Source organism: Scyliorhinus torazame, chromosome 10, assembly GCF_047496885.1.
Source record: "Scyliorhinus torazame isolate Kashiwa2021f chromosome 10, sScyTor2.1, whole genome shotgun sequence".
In the NCBI taxonomy this organism is placed as follows: Eukaryota; Metazoa; Chordata; class Chondrichthyes; order Carcharhiniformes; family Scyliorhinidae; genus Scyliorhinus; species Scyliorhinus torazame.
The window spans coordinates 144,354,944-144,367,990 of NC_092716.1; the positions used below are offsets into that span (position 1 = coordinate 144,354,944).

General features: G+C 51.4%; 1 protein-coding gene across 3 annotated transcripts in view; it reads right to left on the reverse strand.

Annotated features, from left to right (window-relative positions):
- The window catches only part of LOC140430959 (embryonic protein UVS.2-like), a 258,091-nt gene that overhangs the window by 35,824 nt on the left and 209,220 nt on the right, over positions 1–13,047 (reverse strand). For all 3 annotated transcript variants that reach the window (XM_072518802.1, XM_072518800.1, XM_072518801.1), the window contains 2 exons: positions 616–838; positions 368–495 (listed from right to left, as the gene is read on the reverse strand). In XM_072518802.1, coding sequence (XP_072374903.1) covers positions 368–495; positions 616–838 — 351 coding nt within the window. The remainder of the gene's footprint in view (positions 1–367; positions 496–615; positions 839–13,047) is intronic.

A 13,047-nucleotide genomic window follows, 5' to 3' on the forward strand; every position in this document is an offset into this window, starting at 1 on the left:
GAGGGGGAAGAGGTGTTCTGACCCTCTCGGGGGGCCAAGGACTATGCTCTTTGTGATTCCCACCCCTTTACCTCAAGAGTATGAACTCCCCCCATAATTGGGGGCAGGGTTTCCAATTAACAAGGGGGAACCTCTCAACATAAAAACCCTGACCTGGGTACAGGTCATGTAGGGTGGCCCTTCAGTGAGAAGAGTTATTGCTTTGTAATTATTGTGTATACAGATTTTGATTCCTATCTTACTGTCCGTTCCTGCATCTCTTCCATTGGATTCCACATGCCCCATTGATATTCTACACAATACTAACAGATATTTATTTCTAAATTAAAAGATCTCATTACTTTATTTCAAGGTGACATATTCATACCTTATGTCCTCTATGGGCCTGAAACAGCCAAAAGCAGTTAGAGACTTCTAATGGATTCACGGAACCATTGTGTTCAACTCTACCTATAATTCTGGTTGGTGAAGCAGTCAGCATTTTCCCACATTTAACTAGAAAATTAAAATGTAAATAATAATCAACATCCTGAAATACAAATTTTTAGATATACATATCACAGACACACATGCACAGATAAATTGGGAACAACATGTCATATACCAAAGTATTACCGAATCGATACTTAGCACTGAATCCCCGAGTGTGTTTTTGTCCATCTGAGAACATTGTAATTAATAATTTATGTTGGGAAGAGATCACTGCTGGAGCCATTTTGCCACAAGCTGGTCCTTTAAGAATTGGTGAGTGAGAAGTGGAACCATCATAAATTTTCAGATGATCTCGATAGCAGCCTACAAATGGTTGGATATGAAAGAAATCGAATTCCAGTATGATCTGTAATAAGGAATAAGATTTCATACTTCAATTTTTTTCAATACATCATTATTTAACTAATTTTGTGCAGTATGAAATATTGACAACATCGCCGAAAACTGGGAGTCTGAGTTATTTTGTCAGCAATAATGATCAGCTGAAGTTTAAATTTAGTTCCTTGAAGAACATTTTTAACCACAATTTAAGCTTTCTTGACTGCTTCTCAACTCTGAAACTAAAATTTGGATCAACAGAAATCCAAAATACTCCTCGCATTGTAACTTTGTGATCTGAGGCAGAAACCAAACAAAGGCATGATACTTCACCCTTGGACTACCTAAACCTAGATTTGCAGATGTGAAGTATAGAACACAATTGTCTATCAGCTTTTATTTACAGAGACACATATAGCACATCATGCACCTCCAACTAATAATCCCTCCCTCTTTCAGTCTGCTCCTATGTACATTCCTTTAATAAAACAAAAAATTAATAACTTAAAACATAAATGTGAGGGGGTACTGTAACTAAAACAAAATGTCAAAGGAAATTTAAATAACTAAACCAAAGTATTATTTCTGGGGGTGATTATGCATCCCAGCCCTCCACTGTGCCCACTCGACAGGAAGGCCTTGCGTGTACTGGTGGACACCACTTGCTCGCCTCCAGGGACACCTAGTTATGATGCTTCAATGTGTACCCTTTTAAATTGAACAAATGCTCAATAAACAAATTAAAGAGGGGTGTTATGCGCTGGTGGGCCACAGTAGTGTTATGGGCCAGGGCTTAGAAACTCCAAAGAATATTATGACGTTCACCTGACCTACAATCTTTATGTTGAATTTGTCTAGGATGAGCACAAAAGCCTTCGCTGCAGGTGTGATTCATCAGATTTCCTTGACACTTCAATCAAAAAAAGGCTTATTCTAAGAATGTAGTTAACACATTCAGGGCAGCAAGGTAGCATAGTGGTTAGCACAGTTGCTTCACAACTCCAGGGTCCCAGGTTCGATTCCCGGCTGGGTTACTGTCTGCGCGGAGTCTGCACGTTCTCCCCGTGTCTGCGTGGGTTTCCTCTGGGTGCTCCGGTTTCCTCCCACAGTCCAAAGATGTGCGGGTTAGGTGGATTGGCCATGCTAAATTGCCCTTAGTGTCCAAAACATGTTAAGTGGGGGTTACTGGGAATACGTGGGCTTCAGTAGGGCGCAGTAAGGGCCAGTGCAGACTCAATGGGCCGAATGGCCTTCTTCTGTACTGTAAATCCTATGATTCTATGACATCTCTATATATATATATAAATAAACACAGCAAGAGTTTTTTTGTCAATTACAAACATAAGGACACCACACAGCTACAGTAATCTATGGATAACACTTAATGAATTCTCTCTTAACTGTTCCAATTCGACAACAACATCCAATAAACCAAAACCCCCTTTTTAAGGGTGTGGCCCAGCATATTGTATTCTCACTTGAATGGGACTGGTCCTTTCCCTGAGCTTCTGATCAAGTTTCAACCAGCAGATTCAAACCACTTCCGGAAATCAACTATATCTTTAAAGTCATCAAGGCAGTTAGCCACAACCCAATGTATTTTTACTGGAACAGCTTTTAAAATGGAAACATAGAAAGACAGGGAAAAACACTTCTTCCTCCTTCTGTAGTCCACAGCAGTCAAACTGAAACTGAAGCCCCTCTCACCTCACAGCCACAGTGTGCTGCAAGTCACATGATAAGAGACTAAACCTTTCTTAAAGGGACACTCACATGACAGTAGATAAAACATAACATCCAAAGGAAATTTAACTAATCAAACCAAAACTCATTACCGCTGTTCCCTGTTTATACTCTTTTAATAAGAATAATCACAAAAATGACAGGGCTGACAGCCGCTGCTGGGGCACTGTAACTAACATAAAAATGTCAAAAGGAAACTTCACTAATTAAATTAAAATATAATTCTCGAGGCTTATAAGAATCCCAGTCCCATCGATGGCGACCAGCAGGAAAGCCTGAAGGCTACCACTGGACACCGCTTGCTCCCTGCTAGGGCTACCCAGCCATGGTGCTCCTATGACCATAGCTGAGTTCCCACTAACCACCACCTAAACACAATTAACACCCAATTTATAAACAACTAACAGATTTCCCTCTCAGTCTAAATACAGGTACAGGGTATAATAAATATAAAACTTTTATATTGTCATGAAAATGTACTTTGCACCAGATAATGATTTTTAATCCACCAGCTGGAATGTTGAATTGAACTTTTGGAAATATTTTTTTGAATACAAACTAGAATGTCTTGAACTCACAGCCATGATGGCTATCTAATTTGCCTAAGTGCTGCTCGAACTTGTTAGCGGGAGGCTGGTGACCGCGGTCACTGCGAATCATCTGGCGAGCCAGCATTCGGGGCGGGAAGCCCGTGAGGCCTCGTTAAGTGTGCCAATTAATGTCGAATAGCATTGCTGGCCTCACCGGGCAGAGCACCAGGAAATACACGGCAATCCCCACACGCTACAACACTTGGAAATTTTTCTGGAAGATCACGGCCACTGTCTCAGAAACAGAGAATCCGCCCATAGAGTTGGATGCAAAGAAAAAGAGGGATATAAATAAAGCATGTATCAAATTCCACAACACATTTAGAAACTCACCTGGGTGGAGACAAACCGACAAATCTAATCACTTGAACAATGAGACCCTGCCTCAGAGGAGGTACTCACAGACGTGATCTGATCAGGTTATAATTAGAATGCATGATCATGTTTGAATTGCTGATCAGATGGAGAGGACAATCACAAGAGAAGCCAACCTTTTCTATGTTTAAGCACATGTATTTCTCAGCAGAACTGGGGCAAGCAGCTGAGAAGCTGAGAGAGATCTTTCATCTCTCTGACCACCCAACTCACAGGCTTTATGGGCCTATATACTATTGTTTGACTATAGGGCATGATCCACCGGCCACGCTGCGTTCTCCCTTGAGCGGGGTGCAGCCCGTGAATGCCGGAAGAGCCCTCTCGCAGGCTTCCCGACAGTCTTTGCGCCTCGTGGAATTCATCCAAGTCCCGCAAGGCATCCAAATCTAAAACATGCTCACAAAGGCCTTGTGTGACCAAATGGCACACGCCGAAGCGGGTTTTAAAACTGCTTCGGCAAACTTACCCAGTATTCACTGACAACGTGGGATCCACCGGCCTCCCCAGTGAGACCGCAGCCGGGCGCCGTTCAGCACTGGTCCATACAAACGTAGACCAGTTGGAACGGCACCTGAGGTGTCCTGGGCCATCAGAGACCCCTGGGTGGTCAGGGTAAGGGCAGGGTGGCTCCCTGGCCCTCCCCTGGAACGTGGGCACATTGGCACTGCCCAGCTGGCACCTTGACACTGCCACTCTGGGACTGCAAAGGTGTCTGGATGGCATTGCCAAGCAGGCAGGAGCACTGCCTAGGTGCCAGTGCAAGGGTGGCACTGCCAAGGGTAAGGGGCCGAGAGGGCCATACCCATGAAATGAGGGTTCAGGGGGGGTTTGAAGGGTGGAGGAGTGCAGGGCAGGTACGTGAAAGCCTCTGGGAGGTTGGAGGGGTGATGGCTGGGTGTCCTAGAAGGGAGGGGGTGCTGTAAGGACGCTTGGGGATGTCTGAAGAGGAGGGCCCGCAGGGACCCCATAGTGGGGTGTCGTCACTTGGGGGGTTTGGGGAAGTGCCCATGCTGTGGGGGGTGACATTGCCTATGGGTGGGGGGTGTGGGGGACCCACAAGCTCACTTAGAGATCGGGGCATCCTTTCAAAATGGCGCCCAATCTCTGAGTTCAGCAACCCAGTTCTAAAGAAAATTGGGCTAAACCAGTGAGAAACTTCCCAGGGCCCATAAAAGTGACGAAGTGTCATTGAATAGCGGTGGGGAATTTGCTAGCAGATCCAGCTGGAAACTCCCTGAAAAAACCGCCACAAATTAACTTAACGGGCAGGATTCTCCGCAGGTCTGTGCCGAAATTGCGAAACGCAATCGGACGGGGAATTGGCTCCTATGCCGAAATCGGCGTTGACGCTGGTTTCGCGCCGATCTCCGATTCTCTTCCCTGGCCACCCCACCCACTGGCGACACCCACGCGGGGGGGAACTCCCAGGGTCACACCCACGGCATCCCCCAGGGAGGGCAGTGCCATCAAATGGTGGCCATGGCAGCAATGACAGGCACCAGGAGAGGGGGCAGCGACGGGGCGGAGGTCATGCTGGACTGGGGTGCGTGCTGCCAACTGGGGCGACCATGTAGCCTATGACACCTGATTGTGCACGGGTCTATGCGCCATGTTCACATGTCCCCCCTCACTCCCTGCAGATCATGATGTTTGGGAACCACCCTGCGATGTTGGTCGCCGTGGCGGGGGCCGCTGCCTTGCATGCAGCCCTGTGGCAGCGTCAGCGCATGCGGCTCAGAGAGGAGGCGGAGGCCGCAGCAGAGGAGCAGATCGCAGAGGGATTGGTGTCGGCCGCTCAGGCTGGAAGGCCGCCTGCCCGAAGGCCAAGGAGGTGGAAGAGGAGGAACAAGACGAGGAAGAGGAACAAGATGAGGAGGAGGAGGGGAAGGTTGAGGAGGGGGAGGTGGTGGTGGTGCCAACGAGGCACCTCAGGAGGACCCGCATATATCGGCGTCGCATGTCCTTCGATGACTTCCCGGACCGGGCATGTAGGAGACTGCGGATGAGCCGGGAACTGTCGATCACATTTGCCACATGATGGCACACCTGGCACCGCGTGGGACTGGGGGGGACGGGGACACCCACTACCGGTGGCCGCCAAGGTGATGGTCGCCCTGATCCTCTATGCGATGGGGTTGTTCCAGTCGCCGAGTGGGGTGTGTCCGGCATCTCGCAGGCAATGGTGAACAGGTGAATCCGTGATGTCACGGACGCCCTGTATGCCCTGACGGACCGCTAAGTCCAGTTCCATGTGGACTGCACCCACCAGGATGCCCAGGCACTGGGGTTCGCTGCACTCTCCAGGATTCCCATGGTCCAGGGGGGTCATCGATGGGTGCACGTTGCTCTACGGGCACCGGCGGATAACAGGCCGATGTTCACAGATGAAGATACTGCACGTCTGCGCCCGGTACCCGGGCAGTGTGCATGGCTGGTTTATCCTGGCGCAATCATTCATCCCCGGCATGTTCAAGGGACACTACCCTGGCTGCGGGGCTGGTTGCTGGGCGGCAGGGGTTACCAGTTGCGGTCATGGGTGATGATGCCTAAACAGAGGCCACAGAGCAATGCAGAGAACTGCTATAATGATGCCCACTGTGCGACCAGGGGTGTGGTCGAGAGGTGCTTCGGGGTGCTGAAGATGCGCTTCAGGTGCGTGGACTGCTCTGGAGGGGCCCTCCAGAGGCCTGGAGGGTCAGACACATTGTTGTGGTCTGCTGCGTCCTCCACAATATAGCCCAGCAGAGGGGCAATGAGCTGGAGGAGGATGAGGAGCAAGGGCAGACCTCATCAGACGAGGAGGATGAGAGGGACAATGGGCGGGACATGGACGGGAGACTGCACTACGTCACCGGCAGGGCCATCGAGCATGGGACGCTTTGATCGTCACACGTTTCACCAACTAGGGGGGGGGGTTTGCTGGGCAGGGGCACGGACACCACAATACTGTACCACCTCACCGCCAACCACCCTCACCTCCCACAACACCGAAGAAACTCAGCTCCCCCACCACTGAACACACACACTTCCCCCACCTCTGAACACACTCACCTCCCCCACCACCGAACCACCTGCATGCACACCATCCCTCCATTATACATCCACTGTGGCCCAATGAGCTGGGGGCACTGGGTTGCCAGTGACAGTGAGTCTGTTGCAAGGGATGGTGGATTATGACAGCCCGCTCTGCGATGAGTTCAGAGCTCCACATCGTTAGACAATGTCTGACTCATGCCCACAGTAGCACCCTCCACCTGGGAGGTCCCTGCTTGCGAGCTGGCCACTACATCCCATGGCCCTGTCATATCGCTGGGCATGGGGTGATGGGGACATTCGAGGGTGAGAGGAGGATTTGTGGGGCTGCATGGTGCGCCCACTAGGGCTCACTCGTCCATCACCCCATACCCACAGATGCCTTCACTTACCGCCCCACCCCCGCACCCATCAGACAGAGTACAGAGGCAGCTTTCATCGGTGATAACATGTATTTAATGTGAAGAGGTATATACAGTCTGTGCCCTAGCCCCTATAACTAAACTGTGCCCTGCACCCCAGCCAACTTAATTGGGGTCTATCTTTCTGGCCTTACGGGCCCTATTACTATGCCTAGGTGGTTACCCAGAAGGTACAGCAAGAGTGGAGGTGGACTGCTGTGACCCCTGCCCTGCGACTAGGGTCCCCGTTGGTGCACGTTTCCTGGGGCGGCCCGGCCTGGATGGGCCAGGCTGCTCCTCGGGCGTCCCGGCTGGCAGTGCCAACCTGTTCTGCCCGCTGCCCACCAGCACGGGGGGGGGGGGGGGGGGGGGGGAGTCCGAGGTGCTACAGCACCTTCCCTGCAGGAGTCACCAGCACGGACCTCAGGCTTCACTATGGGACGGAAGTGCAAGCGGAGTCAACCCCCGAGACCCTCCCAACACCTGGCGCTGCCAGTCATGGAGGCCCGCTCTGGTATCGACCAGGGTCTGAACGTTAGCAGCCATGGAGCACAGGGAGTGGGCCATCCCTGACTGGGATTGTGCCATTTCCCTCTGGGACTACGCCATCTCCCTCTGGGTCTGTGAGACGCCGGCCAGCACCTGGCAATGGCGCCAGTTCTCTAAGCTATGGCCTGGGCCATGCTGAGGAGCGCCGCTGCAATATGCAGCAGGCTCTGGCACATGGCTGCCTGTGAGAGGGCAGCCATGTCCTGGGCCATGGCCTTGCATAACCTGACCCATGTCAGACACCTTCGCCCCCATAGCCTCCACCGCAGATGCCACCTGTGCGGTTTCAGCCTGGGTGGCACACATGACCGGCCCACTACCTGCTCCTGCAGGCAGTTGGACTCCTCCACCTGCATCTACAGGAAGTTGGCCGTCATCCCCTTCTCTCGTCCCTGGGTTGCTGACTGCACCTGATCTATGGATGGGAGTGGATATTCCAGGAACCCGGGACCCGTCTGGGCAGCAGCTGGTTGCTGGGGCCGGGCTGCCCTCTGACTGTCCGGCCCCTCAGCTGCTCCTAGCTCCACCAGCTGTACCGGAGCTGTTATGTGGTGCGCACCAGTGAGTGTCCCAGAAGCCTCCTCACTAAAGAGCCCAACCAAGGTGATAGTCTCTGAGATGGTGGAGGGTGCATGAGATAGCAGTGGTGGGAAGTCTATCTCATCATCGGACCCGAACTCCGGGGTCGCCTGTGTAGTGTTGTGCTGTGTATCTGGTCCCGTGTCCGTCCCCTGTGTGTTGATCCCGTGTCTTTGTGTGCTGTGAGTCCGTCCCCTGTGTTGTGTTTCCTGTGTGTCTGTCCCCTGTGTGGAGGGGGGTTTGGTGCCATGGGCACAATGCTGCGTACTACCCTGGCTGCCCTGAGGAGGTCGTGCAGATTCTTCTTACACTGGTCCGTGATCTTGGCCACCGGTTCAACGGCGTCTGCCACCTCTGCCCACGCACGCTGAATGATGGTGCCTGCTGTCCTGCAGCCCGGCCCGGGGTACAGAACCAGCCTCCTCTCCTCCACGGCCTCCAGGAGGGTGTCCAATTCACTGTCCCTGAATCTTGGGGCTGCTCATCTGGCGGTCATCTTGCCTGCGACGGCTGTGTGTGGGGATTCTCCACTTGGCCTTAACCTCCTCCAGTGATGACATATCTTCCTCCAAAATCTTCCCATAAATCGCCGCGATGACCTCCCGTCCAGCCCCATCACCAATAACACCCTCTTCAACGAGGAAGGTGGTATCCCGGACAGATTGGAAAAATCTTCCGTGCAAAGTCCTGCACCTACATATACCTAAAGGCCCCTCCCCTGCCGCAGAGTCTCAAACTTCTCCGTCAACTACCCCAAACTCGCAAACCGCCCTTCCAAAAATAAGTCCTTCATTTCCATCACCACCCCCCGTTCTACCCATCACCGAAACCTAGCATCCAGTCTCACCGGCTATCTTGAACCAGCATCAGCTTCGACCTGGCCCCTAACTTAAAATGGTGCCGAAATTGCCACATCTTCAGCGTGGCTACCACCACTGGAGTACCCTAGTATTTCCCTGGGGCAAACAGGTGCGGCGCCATTGCCAGCGCCCGCAACCCCGACCCCCTACAAGAGCCGGCCTCCATTCTAACCCACATTGCCTCCGGCTCCCTATCCCTGCCGGTGTTGGCCGCCCAGTTGTAATACATCAGATTTGGAAGAGCCAAGTCCCCCCGACTGTCGCCCTCTCTGAAGCACCATCTTCTGAACTCGCCACCTTACCTACCAGTACAAGTGACAAAATGAATTGTTCCACCCCCATATAGAACACCTTCGGCAAAAAGACCGGTAAGCACTGGAATAAAAATAAAAGCATGGCAAGATATTCATCTTCACCACATGCACCCGGCCTGCCAATGATAGGGCGAGGCTGTCCCACCTCAACAAATCCCCATCAAAATACCTTCTGAGCATATTGACATGACACACTGAGTTTTCCTTCTGTCTGGCGTTCATATGAAATAATTCACCTCATTCAATTTCCTTTCAATATAAGGCATTGGAGGAAGGGTTGTGGTGCGAGGTGTTGCGGAGGGTGAATGCCTCAACCTCGTGTGTGCGGCTGGAGTTAATACAGTTAAAGGCGATGCACCTGATGAGGTTAAGTTTGAGCCGATTGTTTGAGGGGGTGGAGGACACTTATGAGCAGTGTGGGAGAGGTCCGGCCAACCATGTACATATGTTCTGGTCCTGCCCGAAGTTGGAGGAATTTTGGGGGCCGGTTTTCAACACCATGTCGGCAATCTTGCACTTGGACTTGGGAGCCCAGTCTCCTGGGGCCCATATTTGGGGTGTCAGACTTGCCAGAGCTGCACTAGGGAGCGGGACAGACTTTTTAGCTTTCACCACGCTGATTGCTTGCGTACGGGTCCTGTTGGGGTGGAGGTCAGATTCTCCACCCAGTGCCTTAGTGTGGCTTGGGGACCTGATGGAGTTCATGGGCGGAAATGAACCGAAAAATTTTGAAGTTTGTTTGTGGCGGGTTTTTTAGGGAGTTTCCTGCCGGCTCTGCCAGCGAGCTCCTCATCCCTATCAAATGACACTTCGTCACTATTTTTGGCCCTGGGGAGTGTCTCACAGGTTTTTTTTAGCCCACACTTAGGGCGCAATTCTCTGGAAAAATTTCCAAGTGCTGTAGCGAGTGGGAATTGTCACAGGTTTCCCGGCGCTCAGCCGGCAACACTAGTCAATATTAATTGGCCCACTTAACAAGGCTTTACGCCCCGAATGCCAGCTCGCTAGCTGATTCGCCGGGACAGGGTTCACCAGCACCCCCCCCCCCCCCCGCTAACAGCCAACCCTAGCCAGCTTGCAGCAATGGTGCCAAGGAGACCAGCCCCAAGATTCGGGGATGCTGACCGGGAGGTTCCTGGATGTAGTGGAGGCCCAGGAGGGATGTCCTGTTCACTCGAGGGTCCCGGAACCGCAAAGCAGCCAGTGCAGTCTGGGATGAGGTGGCGGCAGCAGTAAGCTCGGGCAGTGTGACCAGGAGGATTGACCTCCAGTGTCGGAAGAAGGTCAATGACCTACACCGGGCAGCATAACGCAAAATGGAGCTGGAGTGTGGCGACTCTCTGCGAGTTCTCCCGAACAGATCTTCTTTTTACATATCTCACAATCATACTAATCTTTTCAAATTCAATTCTAAGGCTAACATTATTACTAATCTTTCTCTTTTATCTTTCCTTGCAGGTTTGAAGCTCTATTATATATTTTCTTTTGATTTTTCTTTTCATGTACTTAATGATCTGTTGGAGCTGCTCGCAGAAAAATACTTTTCACTGTACCTCAGTACACGTGACAAGAATCAAATTCAATCCAAATCCAATCCAATCCATGAGTGAGTAGACACCAACGTCCCACCCCCCCAACCCCCAAGGGAGCATTCCCCCGGTGACCCACAACCCTCCCTCCAACCCCTCCCCGTTCAGCACTCACTCCACCCACCCCTTCAACCCACCCTCCACCACAACCCTCCATTCACACCTGCCCCCACAACTGTGAACCACATGTGTGGCTAACAATGTCCTCTCTTTGACCCCTCAGGAAAAGCTCTTCCATAATCAGCAGGAGAGGGCCCAGCCTGGCAGTGGGGTGCTGGACTTGAGAATCCTCACCTCCTTCGACGATTAGGCCCTGGAGGAGACTAGTGTGGCCGAGGACAGGGTGGGCACCAATGCGGACGCTGGCGGACGCCACAGAGGTGAGGGACCACCAGGCTCCACCCGGAGGACCTGTCAAACGTGAGTAGTGATTGCCTTACTGACTGACTCATCCCTCCCACTGACCAAATGTCTATTCTCCCGCAGGTCCAGCAGCAGACGGTTCCAGCCCTTCTCGGGCGGCCCCCTCTCCTGACTCCGAGAACACCTTGGAGGAGAGCTCCAAGGATGCAACTGTTAGTCACGGCACAGCTGTCATCGCCACCCTCCACCGGCGCAGATACACACATCTCAGTGGGAAATGTTCATGGTCAGGCTTCTCGGGCACAACCTGGTGAGAAGCACATTGCTGCTGATGTACATCAGGTGGAGGCAGGAATCCCCAGGTGAGACAGCAGGTGGAGGTCTGCTGGATCACAGCCTGATGCTGAGTCTCTGGAATAGAATTACTCGGGACTGATGGGGATAGAACATCGAAAAATACAGCACAGAACAGGCCTTTCGGCCCACAATGTTGTGCTGAACTTTTGTCCTCGATTAAGAACAAATTAATCTACACCTCATCATTCTACCGTTATCCATGTACCGATCCAATAGCCGCTTGAAGGTCCTTAATGATTCCGACTCAACTACTTCCACAGGCAATGCATTCCATGCCCCCACTACTATCTGGGTAAAGAACCTATCTCTGACATCCTCCCTATATCTTCCACCATTCACCTTAAATTTATGTCCCCTTGTAATGGTTTGTTCCACCCGGGGAAAAAGTCTCTGATTGTCTACTCTATCTATTCCCCTGATCATCTTATAAACCTCTATCAAGTCACCCCTCATCCTTCTCCGTTCTAATGAGAAAAGGCCTAGCACCCTCAACCTTTCCTTGTAAGACCGACTCTCCATTCCAGGCAACATCCTGGTAAATCTCCTTTGCACCTTTTCCAAAGCTTCCACATCCTTCCTAAAATGAGGCGACCAGAACTGCACACAGTACTCGAAATGTGGCCTTACCAAGGTTTTGTACAGCTGCATCATCACCTCACGGCTCTTAAATTCAATCCCTCTGCGAATGAACGCACACCATAGGCCTTCTTCACAGCTCTATCCACTTGAGTGGCAACTTTCAAAGATCTATGAACATAGACCCCAAGATCTCTCTGCTCCTCCACATTGCCAAGAACCCTACCCTGTATTCCGCATTCATATTTGTCCTTCCAAAATGGACAACCTCACAATTTTCAGGGTTAAACTCCATCTTCCACTTCTCAGGCCAGCTCTGCATCCTATCTATGTCTCTTTGCAGCCGACAACAGCCCTCCTCACTATCAACAACTCCACCAATCTTCGTATCGTCTGCAAATTAACTGACCCACCCTTCAACTCCCTCATCCAAGTCATTAATGAAAATCACAAATAGCAGAGGACCCAGAACTGATCCCTGCGGTACACCACTGGTAACTGGGCTCCAGACTGAATATTTGCCATCTATCACCACTCTCTGACTTCTATCGGTTAGCCAGCTCGTTATCTAATTAGCCAAATTTCCCACTATCCCATGCCTCCTTACTTTCTGCATAAGCCTACCATGGGGAACCTTATCAAATGCCTTGCTAAAATCCATGTACGCTACATCCACTGCCTTACCTTCATCCACGTGCTTGGTCACCTCCTCAAAGAATTCAATAAGACCTGTGAGGCAAGACCTACCCCTCACAAATCCGTGCTGACTATCCCTAATCAAGCAGTGTCTTTCCAGATGCTCAGAAATCCTATCCCTCAGTACCCTTTCCATTACTTTGCCTACCACCGAAGTAAGACTAACTGGCCTGTAATTCCCAGGGTTATCCCTATTCCCTTTTTTGAACAGG